General features: G+C 37.5%; 1 protein-coding gene across 9 annotated transcripts in view; it reads right to left on the minus strand.

The window, feature by feature from the left end:
• BACH1 (BTB domain and CNC homolog 1) overlaps positions 1 to 24884 on the minus strand; it is a 56363-nt gene that overhangs the window by 26206 nt on the left and 5273 nt on the right. For 5 of the 9 annotated variants that reach the window (XM_075133252.1, XM_075133235.1, XM_075133221.1 and 2 more), the window contains 3 exons: positions 10176 to 10473; positions 6763 to 8148; positions 4107 to 4313 (listed from right to left, as the gene is read on the minus strand). In XM_075133252.1, the coding sequence (XP_074989353.1) occupies positions 4107 to 4313; positions 6763 to 8148; positions 10176 to 10415 (1833 nt within the window). In that variant the 5' untranslated portion in view covers positions 10416 to 10473. Of the gene's footprint in view, positions 1 to 4106; positions 4314 to 6762; positions 8149 to 10175; positions 10474 to 19639; positions 19802 to 24261; positions 24384 to 24884 lie in introns of all 9 variants that reach the window. The other 4 variants (XM_075133228.1, XM_075133232.1, XM_075133225.1 and 1 more) reach the window with 3 other exon arrangements.

Below are 24884 nucleotides of genomic sequence, written 5' to 3' on the forward strand. Positions count from 1 at the left end.
GTGGGGATCCTTCCACCAACTGAGGGAGTCCCATCTTTTTGAGGGACCAACACCAGTCTGTCTAGACTGATCTGTCTGGAGTATAAATTGTTCTGGTCCACCCCTGGAAGTGGTGGAGATATAATCTGACACGCTGTGTCACAAGGCACAAGCTGCCACGTGTCCCAGTAACTGAATACAATTGCTTGTGGATGTCTCTGGGCTTATTTGAATCTCTTCCACTAGATTTGAGAGAGTCATGAACCTGTTCCTGTCTGATTGTTACAGCATTTAAGGAAGCTCTTATGAACGCTAACCTTTTAGTACTGGTGCCAAAGTGGACTTTGATGTTGAGCTGGATGCTGAGCTAACCTGAGAAACAGGGACAGTGCTGTCTTTACAGCTGAAAACTTCATTGTAAGATCAGCCTTTGATCAGTCAATCAACAAGATATGGAAAAGCGATTGTCTCCAGCCGAGGAAGGTAGGCAGTGATAACTTCCAACACCTTGGAGAATACCCTTGGAGCCAAGGAAAGACCGAAAGGAAGAATCTGATGCTGGAAAGGGTCTTGACCCATTATAAATCAAAGGAATCTCTTGTGAGATGGATGAACTGCAATAGGGAAATAGGTGTCCTGGAGGTTGAGGGCTGAAAACCAATCCTCTGATGGAATCAGAGCTGCCAGAATCACCATCCTGAACTTTTATGCCTTGACAAAAATGTTTAGCAGTCTCCACTCCCGCATCCCTCATTATTTTTAGGACCATAAAATACCCTTCACCTGTGCTGAGGTAGAACTGGTTCTATCACTCCTAACCAAAGGAGGGAGATGATTTCTTGTCTCAGCAAGTATTTGTGCAAGGGGTCCCTGAGAAGGGATAGGGAAAGGGGGTGGGTTGAGTGATAGATGTACTCTAGATGGAGTAATCGGATGTTATAATCTCCAACTCCAGTTTGTTTGATGTAATCCCGTCCTATGCTGGTTAAAATCAAGAGAGACTGTTACCAAAGGAAGGAAAGCAGGTAAACTGGCATAACTGAAGGATCAAAAAACAGCACTGTTCCAGAGTGTAGACTAGTCCATCAAATTGACATTTCAGTGATGAAGATAGTTGAGTGGCCAAAGCAGATGTAGTGGGTGGTCTCTTATGAAGCCTAGCCTCTTCCCAGGAGGCTTGGCACATCTGCAGAACTCCTAAAGTTGGGCAGGGTGGGATCACTGCATTTGCTAAATCTTCATTTGTTTGCAGATGTACAGATCTCCGAATCTTTCAACATGTATGGCAAGTCATCAGTTGTCTCAGAGAAGAGCTTCAGTCCATTGAAGGAGAGATCTTCAACAGTATTCTGGACCACCCTAGGAAATCCAGAGAGTTGAAGCCAAGATGGTAGATGCATCATGACAGCATAGACGAAGTGAACTGCGCATAAGCTGACCCTTGGCTATGCTGGCCTGGAAGTGATCACAATATTCTGCTGGAAGATGTTCAATGAATGACGTGAATGTTGAATGACTGATACGATCATATTTTGCAATAATGGCTTGATAATTTGTGATCCTGAACTGTAGGGTCACAGATGAGCAAGCCTTACAGCCAAAAAGATCAAGGAGTTTTTTATCTTTGTTGTAAGTGTTCAGTTTAGCATGCTGCCATCTGTCATGTTCATTTACATCTTAGCTACCAAGGAATTAGGTGAAGGATGAGAAAAATAATAATAAGCTTATCAATAGTGAAGCAGGCATGCTGACACTCCATCTCAGTCAGAGGTAATTAAGAAGAAACTGAGGGTGGTTTGCCTGTACAGCCCTATATACCCTTGGTGAAAGGCATGACAACATGTTGGTGCATGTGCAGTCCGAATGAGTACTGCTACCAGAAATCTCTGATCAAGGCCAGGTGGGATTCACCAGCACCTGAAGGGGAGCACCCATATGGACACTATTCAAAGAAACAAAACTGAAACATGAGGAAATGAAGATAAGTTGTACTCACATTGATTTTCTTGCTGCGAGAGCTTTAGGTCTCCTATGCTTAAATGCAATTACTGCATTAAATCAACATTACCCTTTAAGAGGAAAATATATGGGCAACTGAAAAGAGACCAAACATCTACTCTCAGTTCAGATTTTATTATATCTAGGTAAGAAAGTTAGTAAAAGCATCCAATCAGTTTTGTATATAGTTTAGTTTACATTTAATTGTTTCTTCTGCTTAAGGTATTTCAATAAATACAATGCTATTTTACAAAAACACTGTGTAATAGATATGTCCTTGAGTAAGATTAAGTCCATTTACAGAAGCAAACACTAGCGGTGTACGCTATTAGCTCTATATTGACTTGCAGTGACATTATGGCAAATATTCAGTGCCTGCTTTGCCAGACATATCTCAAGTATTTTGTGAGTGGCTGCCTTTCCTAAATTATTCTAACAAACACAGAACATGTAGGCCAAGTTCAGCATCTTTCTGAGATTTGGTTTGATTAACAGATCATTTAGGTTACAACAATCACCTCAAAACTTCTTTCCAGATTTGGCTGCTACCAGCATTCCTCCCTCAAACAATTCAAAGTCCACACTCTGGATTCTCTCTTATCTCCCTTATATTTAATAGGGTAACAGGTCACCTGCCTAAGGTCAACCAGCTAAAAAGGTGGGGATATTTCAGGCAAACACTGCTTGCTTATTGTAAATTAGTCTACATTAGGGCTTAATTTAAATATTTATATGAACATTAAAGTTTCAATGGCCTTTTCCTTTTAGTCTATCTTTTTCAAGATATGGCAAGTGAAACTGAAAAATATCTATTACTTTTTCAATTTGAAGTCAGAACTGAAGGGAAAAGAACAAGCCTATCACCCTACACAGTTTTTTCCAAGTTGACAAGAGTAGAATGTTTATTTGTCCTGGGAAGGGAGCAGAGCAGCCATGCACTGATCTAATAGTGGCCTCCTACATCAGTACTTAATCTGAGGCCATCAGACTACTACAATGGATTTATAGGAAACAAACACTAACTTGTTACTGCAACTTACTACTGCAGATAAGAAGCTGCTCACTGTTTTGAGACCCACCTTACCTCTCTTGCTCCTCCAGTAGTCTTAAATACTGCTTACTACAAGGGAAGCTCATGTTTATGACACACAAAACTCAAGAAGCATCTCTCCAGCCCAAGCTAAGTGTCGGCTCTCACACCACAAAGCTCAACTCACAGTATATGTCCAAGCTGTGTGCTACTCAAGGTTGGGATGTCAGTTGACACAGTAAGAAAAGGAGTACTTGTGGCACCTTAGAGACTAACCAATTTATTTGAGCATGAGCTTTCGTGAGCCACAGCTCACTTCATCAGATGTGTACCGTGGAAACTGCAGCAGACTTTATACTCCTTTTCTTTTTGCGAATACAGACTAACACGGCTGTTCCTCTGAAAGTTGACACAGTGGATCCTAGACATGTGCTGTTAGCTGATCTTTATGGTGTGAGAGCAGACCCCCCAGGGGACCAAAAAAAAAACTAGCTACAGTAAGGAGTATCACAACTTACAAATTATTCCATATAAAAATTCTCAGCAACTTCATTACACAGACTGCGAATCACTGTTTCAGGAAGTAACTAACTACATGGGAATACATATGTCCTTGTCTGTGGAGTCATGGGACAAAAGAAAAAAAAAGTCATTCTGTAGTTTGATTTTTTAAATCTTTTAAATAAACATGCTTCTTCAAGGAAGCCTATAAACAGTTTCTACCCCTCCCAAGAAACATTAAAACAGATTACAGAAAATATGAATTACAAATCCAAACAAAAGTTACGGTACCAACAAGGCTTTCGGTTTTGGTGCTACCCAGCTATATAGTGTCTATTTAGACCTGTAATTTTAAAGACAATATACCCTGTTTTGATCTATAGAGTGCCTAATATTTTATTTAATATAGCATCAGTACAGCAACATTAAATTACTGTAGGAAAGTGCTGTATGTGAACAAAATTTTCAAAGTTGAGTGCCTAACATTAGGCAGCTAAAATCACACTTACTCCACATTTGACCAAGCTGTCTGACCCAAAAAAACAAAACCTAATTTGAGGGATGAGTCAGATCTCATTAAGGAATTTTCTATACATACCAGTTTTTCAATTTCAGATTCAAGATTCTGTATGCAGTCAAGTTTTCTCTTACGACAGCGCTGTGCAGCAATTCTATTTTTACTTCGTCTTCGGATATCATGAATACAATCCAGCTGTTCAGGAGTCAATTTGTGCATTTTCAGAAATGACTGAAAGTCATTTCTAGAAAGTGAAATGATCCTTTGTGAATTAAATGGCAGTTTTACCTAAAATATAAAATATAGTTTTGAACCAAGGAGGAAACTGATACAAACAAAATTAAAATTAGCTAAACTGGACAGGTTTCTCGAAATTAATAAAACACTTACAAAAAGCAACTTCATTGGAAGAACATGAGCAGAACTAGAACACCAATATTAACCAGAGGCGCAAAAGCAATGTCATCACGTTTGCACAGTCACATAGATAAAATCCCGGGATTTCAGACAGATATCTTGATAGAATCCAGTAGATGTAATCCAAAGATTTTGCACATTTAATTTCAGGTTTTCCAAAAAAGAATATTAATTAAGAGTAAAATTTACTTCTGTGCAGTGGATCACAACATGTCAGGTATCAGTTAGTGCAACGATTCTCAACCTTTTTGGGTTCAGTACCCATTTGTAAATGTTTATGTCCTGTCACAACCCAGTAAATAGTCTGGGGGTCAAGGCCCCCCCATGGGGTTGGGTCCTGCCCCGCCATGGGCCCACAGTGGCATCTCCTATGCTGTGGGGCTAGCTAGGCTTGGCTCTCAGTGTTGCAACCTCCAGCGTTGCAGTGCTGCTCAGGTTTGGCCACACCCACCTGACTGGACCAAACTGGAGTTGTGGAATTGCGACCTGGCTCATGAGGTTGCAGTGCCACTCACTCAAATTTGGCCGTCTTAGACTCCCTGTCATCATGGCTAGGCCAAATCTGAGTGCCCAGCCAGCCCTGTGGGACAGGAGCCATAGGAGCTACCACGCAACCCTTTGAAACATTTTGGCAACCCAATTTTGGGTCCCAAACCACAGGTTGAGAAATCCTGAGTTAAGACCTTCTAGAGGCGTCCCCCAGCATAGTCTGAATTTCACCCTAAATCATTAGCAATATATAATATTGCATATATATTTTACATCTATAAATGTGTATAAAATTGTTTCTATTGTAAGGGTAACTGGTTGCAACTCCTGTATTTAGGTTGCTTAACACTTTCTATTATTATATATAGAATTGAGCCTCCCCCACACTATGCATGCTTGACCTTTGGGGACAGCAGATGCCACAAATATGCACACATACCAACATTAAAAGGCCTGTCACCAATGCTTGGTTCATGCTGAAAGCCATCTTCATTTTTCAAATGCAATATTTATATTTTAAAGTAAGCAATAAAGAGAATATATGCAGACTTAAAAAATAAAAATGTCAACAATAATATCAGCTTACTTTCACCTAAAGAACTGAATGCAGGGAGGGAGCCTTTCAACGGGTTTCTACTACTACCACCAGAGACATCATTAACACTAAAGAAGCGGATGGAATGCTGCTCCAGACAATAATGCCATTTACCATTCCATGAATTTAAGGAATAGGACACGTTCAGCACTGGAGTTAGCTAGTGTAGTTTCCCCCTTACTTTCAATGCAAGTTGTGCACTGCTTATATTGGGAGGGCTGAATCAGTTCTTAAATCCTGAAAGGTAAAACACTTCTTTAGAGTTCTATATGACAGCATCATATTGTAACTTTAGAATTTCTAAAAATCATATAAATTTCCATTTTTCTACATAGTCTGTGGAAACTGATTACTTACGACATTCAGCTGAACGTAAAAGTTTACCATATGAACAAAAAAACAATGCATTGAGAGGGATGGGGAGAACAGAAAAGAACAGGAAAAACAGGAGTGCTTCACTTCATCACAAAAACAAGCATTAAGCAATTTCTGCAGTTGAAGACAGATAATATATAACCAAAGCAGCAGAAACAAGCACAATATAAAAGTAGTCTGGAATTATACAGAGTACAGCTCGTCAAAAACCACAATCCCCACCGCCCTTCTAAAAAAATATTTGCCGCCAGATTGCAACAAAATCCAAGACTTCAAAGTTTCCAGTGGAATGAAAATTCCAAAAAGTTTTTAATATGAAACATTTTGTTCTGGCAATACTTAATCATTTTGACACTTACAGTATATTTTAAAATGTATTTAAGTCAAAACAATTCAATACCAAACAGCTGGAAAAGTCATTTCAGTTTTTTCCCCATTGAAAATTTTGTCAAAACCAAACATGTTCACGCAAAATATTTATAATAAATATTTTATAAAAATATAAAAATATTTATAAATAATTTTAACTAAACTGTATATTTGATAGAAAATTTTTCCTTAGAAAATTATGCAATTAGCTCTATAACCGACATGTCTCCTCTCATCTTGCACATTTCCACACACTTCAGAGACATTATGAATTTCAGTAAACCTCCTTTAACAACCTAATTATTTAAAATTACTAGCTGTATTCCCAACAGATTTTTTGACTATTTTAGACGGAGAAATAAAATGGTACTTTCCCCCTAGAGTTTTGAAACCAAGCAAGAAAACTGTCTGGAACTAAGAGGGTCTAGAATTAGATTTCAGAACAGAGCATACAGATGTATGGAAACAAAAATATAGCCAGAATGTCCTCACCTCACATTCCTGTTCTCTTGCTGAACATGACTCACTGTCTCCCTCAGTGTCAGTTTCAGAGTCTTCTCCCAAACTTATCACACAAGTATATGGACATTGTTCTTGTTGTGGTTCCTGGATATAATCTCCACTATTTATCTCTGGGCTGTTTGAGCATACTTCAGTACCAAGATTACTTATAAATGGGCAGTTGACAGAGTTCAGAGTTGTAAAAGTTCTTTGAGAACAAGGTTCAGGGCTCTCACTGAGACTGATACCTAACCATGGGCATTCTGACTTTTTTCCTGAATATACTGGTTCCGAGCATTCTTTTGCTGTTGCAGGTGACAAACGCATTTGACAAGCAGTCTCTGTATTGTAAATATCACTCCAGAAACCTTTTGCTAGGTGTTCAGCTACCTCTCTCTCCACACTGCTTCGGTCACTAGTTGATGTAATGCTTATGTCTTCTCGAGTGCACAAATCAGACTTCAAAAGCGAATCATCTTGATTTTCACTGACTGGTTTATCATTCCTAACTACAGTACCTGTCACAGTTTTTTCAGCTACAACTGTGTTTTGCATACTACTGAAATTCAAGTTGCTGTACTGCTCATATGCATTTAGAAAAGGTGCAGAATAAAGTTCATGAGGTGCAACAGAAAAATTTGGGGGAAAAGAAGCAACATCTGTTTTCTCCATAGGATATGAGATACTCTGAGACACAGATTCTCTCTTTAATTCCTCTTCTTTCTCCCTCTCTTCCATTTCTACCTGAGTCTCTTCACATTGTGAGACCAGCTGCACAGCTGTGCACTCCTGAGCTTTTTGTATGGCATCATTAAATGATTCACTCTGATGAATGGATGTAGCTGATGTTACCTGATCATTTTTAATACTGGAACCAATCTCTGCAGTATGGACTTTGTCACTCCCAAAAGCTTTCTGGAACTTCCTATATTTTGGGCATAGGGAAAACAAGCCAGAAACATTATCTTTTTCTAAATATGCAGGATCGCATGTTTGATTGGTATTATCTTGGAGATGAGGAGATACTTTTGCATTTTCTTCACCTTTGCTGAGCTTTGAATTAGGAGTTGCAGTGTATTCAGTTTCCAACAATTCCTCCACTTCGTCATCTATTTCTAGGCCCCCATCATCCACAAGGGCAACGTTAACGTTTGCTTTCTCACAGCGTGAGGTACAACATTTCTTTCTAGGGCATTCCTGCTGGTCTGCTTTACAGTCCAAAAACTTGAATTTGAGAAACTGGAAGCAAGATTCTTCAATGTTATGTACTCCCAAAAATTTTGCACACTTGCAAACTTCAGACACATTGTCTTTATTTAAAATAAGTTTGGCAGTATATGCAAACTGAAGCAAAGGAGCAAATCCTTTAAGTGTCACCTGTTTGGGTTTTTTTTTTTTTTTTTTTTAAAAAAAGAAGAAAGAACAAACACGTTAGTATGGCCCATTTCTTGTAAGGCTGACACTTGACACAAACCACAGTCTTGTCACTCTTATATAAGAGGTCAATATGAAACTGACTCAAATCTTCCCTGCCCAATGACATGCGAGCTACTTAACCTGGTCCTACAACTGTTTGCTGACAAAGATTTGGCGTCTGGTCTACCTGGGCTTAAGACAGCAAATGGGGGCTCCTATCACAGGAACATTCCCTGCTCGGTCACGTCAAACAGGAATTAATGAACAAACAGATCCAGTCCTGTGGGGAAATGGTGAGCAGAAATGAGGAGAAGAGAGAAGGTCGTTTTCCTTAAAAAGAAATTAACCAACACTTATATCTAGCCAACTTCCCTTAAAAATCCATCTTTGACATGACAGGATTTTATTGTGACCCTTTTATAGTAGCGTTCTACTTCACAGTGTTAAAGAAATTGATAAATTCCAGTATATTACTATTCCTCAAAGATTAAAGTATCACTGTTCACTGAAGAGCAGTAAACAGATGCAAAAGCAGGATTATATTTTCAGGTTTCCTTTCAAAACGCAAGGTACTCCAGGATAATTTACTGGCAAAGTCACTATACTCCTGACATCTAACACACTCCTTTTTAAATGCAGCCACCATTATTCATTCACAGTCTAATGTGTTACAGATTCTGATATCAGTCAATAATAGTAATTTGGTCATAACTGGTTATTTACTCCTTTAGTACAGGGTACACCCTCCATCCCAAGTTCCTCCCATTAAAAGGAAATTTGATTTCTGTCTGAACAGATAGCAAACTGACAAATTACTCTTAGTTTAATGACTCACTGGAATCAGGTCGATTTCTGAAAGCTCCACACCCTATTACTACAAGCCCTATTTCTGCTAGGGATCTGAATCATCTCACAGAGCAATACAATACTCACTGAATACCCCCCAAAAGAGTCCAAGAAATTTGTTCTCTTCAGTTTTAACGCCAATCTCATACTCTTACTTCCATAAAGGTTTAGGGAGAGATTCCGCTTCCTTCTACGAACCCTTCATGTTTAGTACTAATTTATGCCATGAACAGATTCACTGAAATCAAAGGAACTACTTGCAGAGTAAAGTACTACTCAACTTAAAGGTGGCGGACCCTGACAGCGAATAAAATCAGGTTCTATTATACTCTACAATGTGATTGGGACGACTATTTTAAAACAATCATAACGGTATGCTGCAGAGTGTTCCAAACACATGGTGATATAGATTTTAGAGGAATCCTGAAACATCTTGTGAAGTTTCTAACTATTCTGGAGCATGCTCTGAAGACAGTGTACAAGACAGTTTGCACGTGGCACTGTTTATAATCAGCACACTAACTTAGCTTCAAACACTTGTAAAACCAAAAGGGGAAAGAGGATGTCAACCTTCTTATCTGCAAATCCCAAACATATATGCATTAGTGGCAAATAATTAAATCTAACTAGTGACCTGATTTGTTGAGTGCTAACAAAGCACACTGCATATACGAACTGAAATGGTGAATAATATAATGTATTCCAATAATCCAAAGTATTCCCTTCTCACACACAAAGCACAGTGATCTACAATATCTTCAGCAGCATTTGAAGCCCTCACCAGCTTGGGGAACATGAGAATGTAACTTCTGTGCTGCACAAAGTATTTTTCAAACAGAAGCTACAATCCTGCAAACAAGCAATATTAATTTCATTTACAGCTTTTTAAAGACCTAATTTGATGTTAAATAGCTCATGTTCATTCTCATTTGAGTGTCCCCCACATCCTTACACTGAATGCCTGATAAATGACAATTCTGAAGCAGCGGTTTGTTCACCAACTAGTTTCCCAGTTCCTAAACCACTTAAGATTATTAGTTACTTAAAGTTAACACCAGCCTATTGTATAGCGTAATTTAATGTAATGGTGTAGAAACGTAAGTATGGTGATGTACAGAAGTATGCCAATTAGTGCCACTCACCTCTTCTGGTAAAGTGATGAGAAGATCAGCATCCAACTGTCCCACAATTCTTGAAAGAAGATAGCTGCTGCAAGCTGCAAGCACAGACCGATGAGCCCGAAATCGCTGATCTTCCACTAGAATAGTAACATCACAAAGAAAATCTTGCTTTCTCTGATCATTGAGACGGAGTAGAACATCGGTACTGTGTACCGAAGACTCATATGCAAAAACCACACTATTCTTCTCGCTTAAAGGCATCGTGTATCAGCAGTGTTAGTGCTATTCTCAGTGGAAAGCATTCTTCTATTCTTCAAACCTGAAAAGAAACGTGAAAATTTACAGAGTACATAAGTATCTGACAGGAATTCAGGGATAAGAATACTATGACTCACAAGAGGGGACAATTTAAGTTACACATATTGCACCCTTAAGAAAAATAAGGTCACTGTTTAAGTATACAGATTCTAAGCTAAACAAAATGCAAACACAACATAGTTTAGATACTCATAGTTTAGATACTCATTTTTAAGCAAGTTTCTAAATACATTCTTTAGTAAGCTCATGTTTCATTATATGATTTTTACAAATAAATCCTGCTCCTACTACTCATGGAGGAAAAATACATTTGAAAACACTTGAAAAAATGAACACAATTGTTTTTGGAGATGCATGTTGATTAAAAGTGACAAATTTACAAATTTACCAGAAACTCTATGACATGAAATAAGTATCTGTATTTAAAGACCTTTTCCTGACCGCAGCACTACAGAAATTGAAAGAGGAACAAGTATAGAGGCTCTAGATCGAAGTTCATCAAGATACTACATAAGCTGCTTTTGTTTGTTTAAATGTGGTGTACACTCTACGTTCTTCTATGAAGAGAAAACAAATTCAAAGAAATCCTACAATATGCTACTTAAATACAGCAATAATGACTCAATAGCTCAAGTGATCCCACAATAAAAAAAATGGAAATAAGATATGCAACATTTTGCAACTAGTTAGTTGGTTTGCATGGCTGCTTGGTGGCCTATGTGGAACATGCTTGCATTTTCAGGGAGAAAGCGCCTGCATCATAGACACTAGAAACAAGCTTCCTCATTGGCAGTCTCAAAAGAGGCACCTGGAAAAAAAGCTGAACAGCCATGGAAACAGAGCTACTATTTGAAGCCCAGAGATGGTCCCTCGGAAGTCACAAAGCAGTTTCACTTAAAAAAATTTGCATACATACATTATTACTACATACATGACGTCACTAAACATGACGTTTTTAAACTTTTTTTCACATGGCCTTGGAAAATAGCAACATTTTTCTTAGGGCTGTCAAGCGATTAAAAAAATTAATCGCAATTAATTGTGCAATTAAAAAAATTAATCGCAATTAATCACACTGTTAAACAATAGAATACCATTTATTGAAAATTTTTTGGATTTTTTTACATTTTCAAATATATTGATTTCAATTAGAACACAGAATACAAAGTGTACAGTGGTCATTTTATAGTTATTTTTTATTACAACCTAATACAAGTACTGTAGTGCAATCTCTTTATAATGAAAGTTGAACTTACAAATGTAGAATTATGTACAAAAAATAACTGCATTCAAAAATAAAACAATGAAAAACTTTACAACCTACAGGTCCACTCAGTCCTACTTCAGCCAATTGCTCAGACAGACAAGTTTGGTTACAATCTGCAGGAGATAATGCTTCCCATGTCTTTTTTATGTCACCTGAAAGTGAGAACAGGCATTCGCATGGCACTGTTGTAGCTGGCATTGAAAGATATTTACATGCCAGATGCGATAAAGATCCATATATCCCTTCATGCTTCAACCACTATTCCAGAAGATGTGTCCATGCTGATGACTGGTTCTGCTTGATAATGATCCAAAGCAGAGCGGAGCGACGCATATTCATTTTCATCATCTGAGTCATATGCCACCAGCAGAAGGTTGATTTTCTTTTTTGGTGATTCAGGTTCTGCAGTTTCCATATCGGAGTGTTGCTCTTTTACGACTTCTGAAAGCATTCTCCACACCTCGTCCTTCTCAGATTTTGGAAGGCACTTCAGATTCTTAAACCTTGGGTCGAGTGCTGTATCTAGCCTTAGAAACCTCACACTGGTACTTCTTTGCATTTTGTCAAATCTGCATGAAAGCGTTCTTTAAAATGAACACGTGCTGGGTGATCATCCAAGACTGCTATAACATGAAATACATGGCAGAATGTGGGTAAAACAGAACAGGAGACATACAATTCTCCCACAAGGAGTTCAAACACTTTTTTTTTTTTTTTTTTAAACAAGCATCATCAAGCATGTCCCCTGGAATGGTGGTCGAAGCACGAAGGGGCATATGAATGTTTAGCATATCTGGCACCTAAATACCTACAACCCTGGCTACAAACATGCTATGCAAATGCCTGTTCTTACTTTCAGGTGACATTGTAAAGAAGCAGTCAGCAGTATCTCCCGTAAATCTAAACGGACTTGTCTTAGCGATTGGCTGAACAAGAAGTAGAACTGAGTGGACTTGTAGGCTCTAACGTTTTACATTGTTTTGTTTTTGAGTGCAGTTATGTAAAAACAAACAAAAAACCCTTACATTTATAAGTTTACACTTTCATGATAAAGAGATTGCACTACAGTACTTGTATGAGATGATAAAAGAAATACTATTTTTCAGTTCATTTGTACAGTGCAAATATTTTTAATAAAAAAATAAAAATATAAAGTGAGCACTGTACACTTTGTATTCTGTGTTGTAATAGAAATCAATATATTTGAATATGCAGAAAAACATCCAAAAACATTTAATAATTTTAAATGGTATTCTATTAACAGTGCAATTAATCAAGAATTATTTTTTAAATCACAGTTAATTTTTTTTTGAGTTGATCACGTGAGTTAACTGTGATTAATAGGCAGCCCTAATTTTTATTCAATTGTTCAAAATGCCTAACATTAAAAGAGCATTCTTTTTAAGTCAACTGGCAAAATTCATCCTTAACTTCATATGCTGCTATGGAGTAATACCAGAAATACACGTTGTCTAGTATTTGATCTATATGATGGATTGAGGGATACCCAGCAATAGTGGCAATGGTAAGAGGTATTGTTTGTTTTTATAATCTTGGGGGTTGGTATACGGACAATTACTTGTAATTTTGTCATTGCATTGGCAAGGTTTGTAAGATACCTAGAGATGGAAATAGGTGTTTCAAACCTGACATGGCAAGCGTGCACTGTAATGATTATTCCTCTCTCTAGAAAAGATGGACCCAGTTCCCTCTACAACTAATCTACCAAACCAATCAAGGTAACTAACTTTCCTTTCCACTTCCCAGCTGATCTCTCTACTTCTGTCCTTTCCCTCACACTATTTTCTTCCCCCTTCTCTTCCCACCTCACTTCGTTTGCATGTGTTCTTTTCTTCTACACCTATTTATCACTGCTGTCTCATTTCCCCACACTGCATGATCACTCTCTCTTCCTCTAATTTGTCTGTCTCAGTGTTGGATGAGCAAAGGTTCTGTACAACAAAAACAGCACGTCTCCCAATATGCGCAAGTTCATATGTTTGAACATGCAGTTTCATCAAACCAAAAAACACCAACACATTCTTTCATTACCCATTGTTATATTGATGTCACCTGACATCATTTAGTAGAAGTGTCACCCCTCCATCCCTAATGGGAAGGAAGAGGAGGGAACTACAAGAGTAAGAACGATAATTTCCAAAATATGGCCTTGATGCCAAAATTTGTTTAGACTGACATGACTGATAATGTTAGTATTCCCACTGGGCTGAGAGATTCTGGTTGGTGGAAAAGCTTCAGATTATCAGTAAATCACTATTTAAGGGAGTACATGAATACATGATTTAAAACACAACTTTAAGACTCATAGAAGAGCTCATGCACTCCATTTTCCTACAGATATTCCTAAACTCTCAGGACAGAACGTGTGTGGAGAAGAGGAGAGTACCCAAGGAAAACAAAGATAGCAGACACCCTAGCCTCTCCACCCCTTGTTATCTGCTCTCTTCCAGAACCTAGCACAGACCAAGTTCACTCACATTCTCCAGTCCTACCTCTATGCTATATTTGTACATCCCCACCTTCTCTAGAGACAGACTCCTGATGGAACACAGACGGTCATGGTTGAATAAAGTTGTAAAGGCAAGTTGGTTGATACCAGGCTGCCCAGTTTTTTGTAGACCATGACAATCTATATTCAGCAAGTGTCAGCTAACCACAATTAAAAGATGCTGGGGCCAGAGTATGTCACATTTAGCTGACAAGGCTGAACACAATTTGTCCAGACAGCTGCATTATGGGCAAGAGTGTCACTTAAATCTAATCTTGACAACTGTGTTCAAACACATCTGAGTATTATAATGTACACAAGGTCACTGTCATTTAACTGCGGTAGAAAATCCTGCATTCAATCTACCCTGCAGCTTACAGCGTTGGTTGCACGGCTGCTAGAGAATTTTCTTAGTGCAGATACACCCATAAAGTTAAGATACTTTAATCTACCTTCATAGCCTAATGTCAGCCAGAGTTGTATTTTTCCACTGGGGGATCCTATAAGAAGTCTGTATGGTTTTGTCAACACTAGGGGTTTTTGTTTTGTTTTGGGTTGGGTTAGGAAGGGGGTAATAGTACTAATACTGGTAAAAATGCCACAACCCAGTCTGTTAGCACTCAGTACAGTGTTAGTGTTCTAGTGGGAGATTCTCCCTTCATACCCCAAAAACTAATCCAGACAACCTATCAATGAAAAACACAGAAATTATGCTCGCTATTTTTAAACAGTCACCAACATCAGTGAGGTATCAATGACACCAATAACGAGAACCAGAAACTCCCCTGCACTACACTTAACATTAAAGGAAAAGCCACAAGTCCCTTTAAAACAAGCCCCCATAAAATTGGATCTTGAGAACATAAGAACAGCCATACAGGGTCAGACCAAAGGTTCATCTATCCTAGTATCCTGTCTTCCGACAGTGGCCAATGCCACGTGCTTCACAGAGAATGAAAGAACAGGTAATCAAGTGATCCATTCCCTGTCGCCCATTCCCAGCTCCTGGCAAACAGAGGCTAGGGACACCATCCCTCCCATCCTGGCTAATAGCCACTGAGGGACCTATCCTCCATGAACTTATTGAGGTCTTGTAGAAGCAAACAGCTTCTGAAGAAAAGGAGATAAAGTTGAGCACAGCATCCAGAATAGTTGGCTGGAAATTTTTTCCACAGCTGGAAGGGTATATCACCTCAACTGAATATCTATCACAGGGCCCCCATTTAGACAGTGAAATTACTCACTGAGGTAAATGGGGTAGGATGAGGGACAGATTCATACTCTTGATGCTGATGTTGTTTGGCTGGAAAATCTTCTGCAGGGCTGATTTTACAGCTATGTAGCCTATTATTTTACATTGTGAAGACCAACTTTGTGACACCAACCCTGCCTTGATAAAAAGTGAGGATTTTTAATAATACAGTAGAGCCTCAGAGTTATGAACACTAGAGTTACGAACTCACTAACCAACCACACACCTCATTTGGAACTGGAAGTATGCAATCAGGCAACAGCAGAGACCCAAAAAAAGCAAACACAGTACAGCACTGTGTTAAACGTAAACTAACAACAAAATAAAGGGAAAGTTTAAAAAAATGATGAGGTAAGAAAATTGTTTCTGTGCTTATTTCATTTAAATTAAGATTCTTACGCATTTTTCTTCTGATTAGTAAAGTTTCAAAGTTGTATAAAGCCAATGCTCAGTTGTAAACTTTTGAATGAACCACCATAATATTTTGTTCAGAGTTATGAACGTTTCAGAGATACGAACAACCTCCATTCCTGAGGTGTTCCTGAGGTTCTACTGTACATCAACTGGGAAAAATAGCAAGAACTGCATAAAAACAAAAAATTAAAAGATTAGAAGTTTTCATGTCAGGTTTTCCACGAATATACAGCCACAGCATGGCTGTAAAGCCTGAGCAGTCTTTTTTTTTTTTTTAATGTGAGAAAGACCTCAAAGTAACATTTGAGATTTTAAAAACAAACATTATTTCAGATAAAAAAAACATGTAAATTAACTACTAATTATATGCAACAGTTTGCATAGGAATTGTTAAATACATAGGGCCCCTTGTTTCCAGTTTTTATTTTATTTTTTCCCAGTAATTTATCAGTGTTTATTACCATCACAACAAAAACAGGTGAAAATAAGCGCAAAAAATTATTAATTGTTCTGGGTAAATATCGAGGTTTATTTTGGTGGATGGAAATACAGAGGGACAGTATACAGTAGATTAATGCGCTGAATTCCATTCATCAGTGTGGTTTGCTGCAGAACTAAAACAGAACTCAAAACACAATGCCACCTCTGAGTTAAAGAAAACAATACATCTCTAATCCCCAAATAAAACTTCTCATTTGAATAACCGGCTTACTGTTATAGACTTAACTATTAGCCTATATTTATATTTAATAACTGGGCGACACCATTTGCAGCACACACCCTCAACTTCGTCCTTTTTTCCTATTTTGTTTCTTTTTAAACTTTCGAATACTTTCTTGTGTTCTGAAACATTCTGATACAGATTTCTGTTTTCTTTCCATTTTAGTGTGTCAAATCTTTAAACATCATCTGCTAACAGCTTGAAATGTGTACGCGGTCAGCATGAGATTCATCAGTACGTTCAGATGCACACACACTTTGGCGCTTGCATGCACGCCTGTTTGTTTATTATGTGCATCTTCTAGACTAATACATAGCCTTACTTCAACAGGCAGCTTTTCATATACACACAGATTAATGTATCATCATAATACATAGTATCTCATGTAATTTTCCGAATAAAACTAGTTATTTTTTATATATTTGAATGATACAAACATAAAGTAAAAATTGGAAAAAACTCAATACTTTTTGTAAAATCCAGGAATTTTTCAGTAAAAATTGGTTTAAACTGAAAATGAAGGGGCTTAGAAATATATAATTTAATTAATGTAATGTAATTTAAGTTAATCATTAAATTCCTTCTACCTGAAGAGTCATACCACACCAAAATGTACACATCATTAAGTGTGAAAAGCAAATAAAGTAAATTAGGATTCCATGCGTCTATGTTCTTAACTCATCCCATTGATCCCAGATATTGTAGTGCAGAGATACAAATGGTGGGTGTTTCACAGTATTCAAGTAATTTCCTTGTATACAGTACCCAAAGGTCACAAAGGCACAGCAAGGAACTAGGAATACGATGGCAAGCTAACAAAAAAGTGAAATGCAAAACTGAAAACAGATAAGATTTCATTGCTAGGATGAAAGCTCACGCAAAGCTAGTTGTGTCTATAGAAGATGGCAGAGTAGGTACATACAGCATAAGTTATAAAGCAGTTTTTTAAATTGCTTTTTCCACCCTCCCAAATGAAATCCTTATGCACTCACTCTGCCTGTTTCACCAAACATAACCAAGAATGAGACAATACATACACCAGAAATCAAAACCAAAGTTTTTCTAGATATGAATCCATTCCAAGATCTATCTAGTCCAGTTAAAATATCCCCTTCTTCATACTAGAGGACCAAAAAGCCTATTACGCATACACAGAAAAGGATAGTCTCCACCCAATGACTAAACTACACGTAAGATGATTTCAAACCTCTCCCCACTTATATGTTTAAAGTCAGCAGTGAGCTGCCAGCACTGCTTCTATCACAATGTTTAAGTTTGGTCCCTTCAGTTCGTGTTAGTTTGTTTAAACAATTCAGGTGCCTTCAAATCAAAATTTTAAATAAGCACTTTTTATCTAACTGATTTTTTAATTTGCTACTGACAAGCTACTCCTTTAAAGAACTCAAAATAAAGTAAGTTCTTATTTCCATTTTTTAAATTATTTTTAAGCATGAAATCCAGATTTTGAAATATTTTAGATGCATACAATACAGGAAATTGCACATTGTATTTCAAAGTTTTCAGGAAAGGACAGTTTCATTTCTTTTAAAATTGCTGTAGTTAGTGAAATGCTTCCTCGTCAAGTCTAAATAATGGCATATAAGAAACAAAAGGGAAAAAAAGTACAGCACCACAAATGCTCATGGGAAAAAAAAAAACTGTCAAAACACAATACACAGATAAAGCATAGTTTAGAGAAGTAAAGACAAAGATCAAAAGGATGGCTATCTTATTGTGTTTTTTTTAACTGAGAAATTAGGGTGCTTCCCTCAGCACAGGCTTTAAATGTCCGTCTAATAAATCATCTATTCTTCTCTAATGTTGGGGCTCACACACATGATTAGAGACCATATAGCTGTACTACCATGTCCTCATGTCCGCACATGCACCTGCAGACCCACCATATTCTCTCTCATATGCTAGACCCAAAGATGGCAGTTTTCAGAAGAGATGTTAGGATTATATCTTGGTTTAGTAGCCAAGGATATTTAAGAATTGCCCTTCCCTGAAAAGGGATCATCTGGGGAGCATAACCAGCTCCACAGTAGACTTTTAAAAGGTAATGAGTTAGCAGGCACTAGTGCACATATGAGTCGCTAGGTTTAGTCTTCTTCAGGGAAAACAAAGCAAACCTTTTTTAATTTTGATATTTATGGTGTATCTGTCTCTTAAGAGAAATACATAGGGTTATTAAGTTTTTCTACTTCGTGACAGTCTTAGACGTGTCCCCCGCAACAATCCGTAAATGAGCAAGCAAAGCACAAACAGCAGCCAAATAGAATGGTCAGCGCTGACAGTTTATTTCATTATTTCAAAAGTGAACTTTTGAAGTCCAAATCACATTGCCCCTTCAAAGAATAAAAAGCTAGCAGCTTATTTTAAAACGAATACTTGAGTAAGAAACACTAGAAATTAGGCAGCTGATAACTTGTAAGAGAACCTCAAATATCAGCATATTACTGTAAAATTAACACATAGCCAATTAAAATAATTTACACCAGATTAAGTGGCCAAATGCACCAGATAAGAAGAAACAGAGTATGCAGGTATCCCCTTGCGACACTTTTACAGTTAGGTCAGCAAAAAATTTCCCTATGAGATAAACATGCCCTTCCCCTCCGCCCAAATAAAAAGAAACAGATGCAGTGTGACAACTCACTACTAAATTAATATGAAACTTCCATCATGTCCGAGTTATAAAATGAAACACTGTCTTCAGTGCTATAACAGTATCAAAGGCCCTAAGGCCACAAATTTTACATAACTTTAAAGTTGTACATTTTTTGGGAAATATGGTCCTGTGTACATACTTTATTTCACCTCCCCAGCATATTTTGCTACTCCACTACAAGTATCAAAAATATTTTTGGTTCCTTTAAGTGCAATTCTACTCTGAAAAGTGAGAAAATATTAATCTGAGGTCCATGTTTTTTTTCATGGATTTCCAGATCAAAATATTTAGCTTGCAAGTAAAAATATTTTCCCTCTTAACCACCAGCCTTACAAGATTATCTCGCGTTCTCAAAGTCCAGCTTGGTTGTTTCTTTCTTGTTCGTCACCACCAGCATAAAGATTCTGCAGAGTAAATTAGATCTCAGTGACATCTGTGCAATCCCAATGCTTTCAGTGGATCTGTACAAGTGTAACTTGAACTGAGTAAATCTCTCTATAAGGATACACAAGAATGCACACTATTTTAACAGCGTTGGCACTGCACTGTCAACATAAGTAAAAAGCAACACACAATAATTTCTCTTTCTAAGGTAAACAGATATTGCCAAATACATACAATGGAAGGATCTGAGTAAGAAGGTGGGTTAAAAAAAAAAAAACCACACAACAACAGCAGCCACCTCTAGTCATTTTTCAGGGTAGAAAAATCCTATGATCTGTAGAAGAATTGTGTGTTTCTGGTATTCTTATTAAAACAAATAATTCATCAGTTTAAAGTTTTACGCATCTGTGTTATAATTATATTACATTGGAATGCTTTAAATAAAGTTACATTTTAAGATCAGAACAGGTTAGTGGTAAGAGAGAGCAGAAGTTACAGGTGCCTGCAATTCTTGTTGTAACAAAAATATATCACTGGAGTCCTAGGACAAGTCTACATTAGAAGTGATTTGCCAATATAGCTCCTAATGTAGACACAATACACCAACAAAAGTGAACTTTTGCAGATATAGCTTATTCTAACCACTCCTCCCCACCCAGCCCCACCAAGCAAAATAAATTATACTGGCCAACATATTTTTGACCCTCCTAGGTACTGGTAGGTTTGTCTCACATGCAGAGCAACATTAAGTACCAAAAAAACCCTTTACATTCCATGGCCAATTCCTTGATGAATGGAAGATGAAAGTGTTCCCCAAAACAGATTAAAAGCATGCGTACATTCATCAGGATAAGCAAAAAAAAACCCTTAAAAATCTCCCAGATTCTGAAAAAAGGTGGGTAACAAGCGAGAGTTCAGCAACATCTCACAGTACTCAAGTAATTTCCTTTTCTTTAAGGCTATTGTGTTATTGTTTCTTATTCTTGAATGGGTTTTATTTATTTGCTTTTTTAACGGAAATGTGTCAGCACTGTGAAAGACAACAATAGTGGTGCATTGATTATATATGGGACGGACACATACACACAGCTAGGGAACAGACTCCACAAGACACTCAACCTAAATAAAGATTTAAGGGGGAAATAAGGTTTTATAAATGTAGAGAAAGATGACCACATGGCTGCTGCAAGACTCCTGTACTGAAACAGATTTAAGGCTAGCAGTTGTACTGTATGCAAGAATGGACTGAGTGCTGTAAGGATATGCAAGTCACAGGCCTGCCAAGTTATAATTATGAGAAATCATACCATCACTGAGACATGGCTCTTCTGGTCATAGTTATGTTTCTCTAATGTATATATATAAAAAACTTGGGTGGACTTCCTGACGGGCCTTGTCTATTCAATATAAAAACATAAGGACCTTTTGTCATTAAATTTATGGATAAAGGTCTCTTGGGATGTGGACATGAGTGAAGGAAAAATGTTGCCATGACTGGCTCATTTAAAGTCCATCACCACCTTTGTAATTCATGTATTACATTGATTGCACCACTTTATACCTGCAGAAATTGGCACAAGCCTTAAGTTGAACACTCAGGGGTATCATTAGAACTAAGAAAAGAAACGTCCAAGTAAGTAACTTGGGCTCAAAAGATATGATGTGGTTCAAAAGGAGCTTTCATCAGCACCACATGAACATCCTGTGCCAAAGAAGATGTAAATTTTATGGTGGGGGGAAATACATCCATCTGAACCTGACAAGAAGGTGCAGAGAAACTACTTTACCATATTCATTATAGGGCAAGATAACTAGTAAATGAGTATAAAGCAAGTCAGTTTCAAAGCAAGCCTCAAACAAATACAAGAGTCCAGCAATATTCTGTATGAGGTATTTTAAAGGATCTCTGTCAGTCTCTTCATAGCAAAAATACCCTTTCTACATCAAGTCTTCCTAGCAGAGCATCTCAAGAAATCAGAACTTGAGACACCGTGATTCAGTTCTCATGAATCAGAGAATTATACTGGATTAGAAAAGGTGGTGTTGTAGTGATATGATCAGACTCATTCTGATCATCTTTTTAAAAAACAAAAGAACCTGAGCCTTGTGTACTCTACAACGGCTCAATTTAGTATTAAATCAATTTCTCAGTAAAGAGTTGTGCCTCAGAAAAAACTTTCTAGCTCTTATGGCAGCAAAGAAAGCCCTGAAATTGTTAGCATGTACTGATCTGGTGCAATACTAGAGTCTACAGACAACCTGAAACACAACAGGCAAGAGGTCTGAATGATACATGTAATTATGTAAGTTTCTAACCTAAAAAAAGACAGTTCAAATGTCACTGCTGTTCACTATTTCACTGCTGGACATTTTAATAGAAACATCCAACAAGTGTGCTTACCCCACAATCCTTAACTGCCTCCCACACCTCCAAACTGCCCTCTATTCAACTGCCAGCACCTCCAGCTTCTCCATTTGTGTTGTCCATATAAAAAAAGCTTTGACACAAACACCGGAAGTATAGAGAAATCATAAGATCAATTTCATATACTACCATAATAGACATGAGACACTATGGGTTCCTTTATTTAATTTACTTAAATATTAAAAACCTACTTTTTATAGTTTAAATGAAGCAGCTGCAGAATTTCCCATGTACTGCACCAGTCTTTCAGAACACTGGAATCTTGCCATAGAATTTAGGTCTAGGTTGCCAAGTAGTCTGAGACCTTAGCTCAGTGGTTCTCAAACTTTTGTACTGGCAACACCTTTCACATAGCAAGCCTCTGAGTGCGATCCCCCCCTTATAAATTAAAAACACTTATATATTTAACACCATTATAAATGCTGGAGGCAAAACGGGGTTTGGGGTGAAGGCTGACACACCCTCCCCCATAATAATCTTATGACGCCGTACAGGGTCCCAACCCCCAGTTTGAGAACCCCTGCCTTAGGTAATACCAACTCCAACAGACTATATTTGTCTTTACTAGTATAGGATTAGTATGATACCTCTAGACATTTCATCAACTTTCCCAGCTCTAACCAGGACACTTACTATCTTCACAGGAACTAGCAGGGAAAGCACATGCAAGCTTCCTTCACCAATGTATGGAGAAGGCTCAACTTGCCAGAACAATGTTTTCTTGGCACCAAGAGCAGCTTCTTGTTTAACCAAATGGTAAATAAACACACTTCTGAGGTCCCCAAATGGAGGAAGATCTGATCCACCATTCTCAGACTCAGGTATCAGTTACAGGTGTGTTTTCCACCAGTCAGCTAACTCTGTATGCATGTTTTCCTTTACTTCTAAATCTGGGGCCAACAGACATTTCCCCCTTAAGACAAGCTCCATCCTCCCACCTGCAGAACTTTGCAACACAGCAAGCATGAGACTTTTACTTCACAATGTGTGTAGAACATGGTGACAATTATCCATTTCAATTAGTACCACATTTGGGATATTAATCTTTTGTGATAAGCAAGTCTCACCTTCTGAACATTATGTCCAGTTAACCTCTTCAGGAACTCTGCATGAACTGCATAACTAAGACAGAATGACTCTCTAGTAACTGCAATCTGATCTGATTTAGAGGTCTTGAAGCAGTTTAAGTTGTCCACTGTGCCACAAAGACAGTGAAGCTGTCATTTATCACTTGAATAGACAGAGTGTGGGACTTGAAGCCATTAGTAGCTGCTAATACAGACAAAGGTGGTCTGCATCACTCTGCATGTAATGTGTGCGCCTTAATAAAAAATTTTAAGTTCTTAAATAGTAAAAGGACAATGTGGTCATCAGATAGGGCACTAGATCAGGAGACAAGAAATCTGGGTTCCCATTTTTGACTCGGACATTGAGCTGCTATTCAACCTTAAGAAAGTCACTGTACCTCCCTCAATTTCCTCATCTGCAAAAGAGGAATGATACTTAGACTTTTATTTTTTTTAAAAAAAAAAAGCTTTGAAATCTTTAAATGAAAAGAACTAAAGGTATTTACTACTATTCAGAGAACCAGTGTGGCCACTTGGCAGTTCAGCAAGATGTTAGCAGTAGATTTTAAACAACAGTTTATATCTATGCCCCTTCCCCCAACTCCCTCTCCTTTTATGGATACAGAGTTATGTTTCAGATGAATGCTTGCAGTAGTTAAGAGTTGCTGATTCATTATGTTATGCTGACAAGGCATGAACAAGCATTCTATCTGTTTTTGTTCATCTTTACTTTGCAAACATTTTTAAAGGAACCAGGATGATTTTTAAACAAAGAAATTAAGATAGTATTAATTTTATTTCCCAACATAAAGCAAAAGAAGCAGTTACCTCACTCATAAATTAAGAACAAAAGTGTATTCTTTAAGTCACTAGTCAAAACGTCTGGCACAACACTAACATTATACTTTCAATATAATTAAGAGCTTATTAGGTCATCTAGTATGTCCCTATGCCGACCCATGATTCTTATCACAGTATTATTTTGAGCTTTGCTGAATCCAAATTAAGTAGTCAGGGGCCAGCAAAACCATTTTTTTTTTGTCTTAAAAAAATCCATGAGATTTTGAAAACAGACTTACAATTGTTTTGGTTTGCCTTCTGTTTTGTTTTGGTTTTTTAAAACTTTTAGGGTTCACCTTGTCCAGGTTTTCTTGGAAGTTATGTGAGCTAAGAGTAAGTGGTAAGACTCTGGAAGCTGGAGCTTTAAGAAAAAACACTAAAATCAGGTAAGTTTTCAGCAATGAATAATGCAGTTCACATATTATTTCCCCTACACTAAAGTAGAATATTCTAAAGCTAGAAACTGTTTCCATGACTCAACCTAATTCTTCCTTATCTTAGAGCATGTTTGATTCATTACCCAACATTCACTGTTTGGGTCAGAGTCAGTAATAGCCTTATTAAACTTTTCTGGGTAGTAGTTTCAATTTTAAACATTTTTAAGGTTGGGCATGGGATTTAGAAGTCCCCACTCCTACCTTCCATCCACCACAAATTCTCACCCCAATAGCATTCAAAAGAAATTCTTGTGAAAAACAGTGCAATTATAGAGATACCTATTGTGGGCATAGCCCACATTTCAAGAAGAACATAAAGCACTGTGACAGTTTGACTTTCTAAAAGAGAATTGGAATGGACCACAATAAGTCAATTTAGTGTAAGAGTGAAATTGTTGTAACATGACTTATGTTAAATCCATGAA

This window comes from Caretta caretta, chromosome 1 (assembly GCF_965140235.1).
Source record: "Caretta caretta isolate rCarCar2 chromosome 1, rCarCar1.hap1, whole genome shotgun sequence".
Lineage (NCBI taxonomy): Eukaryota > Metazoa > Chordata > Testudines > Cheloniidae > Caretta > Caretta caretta.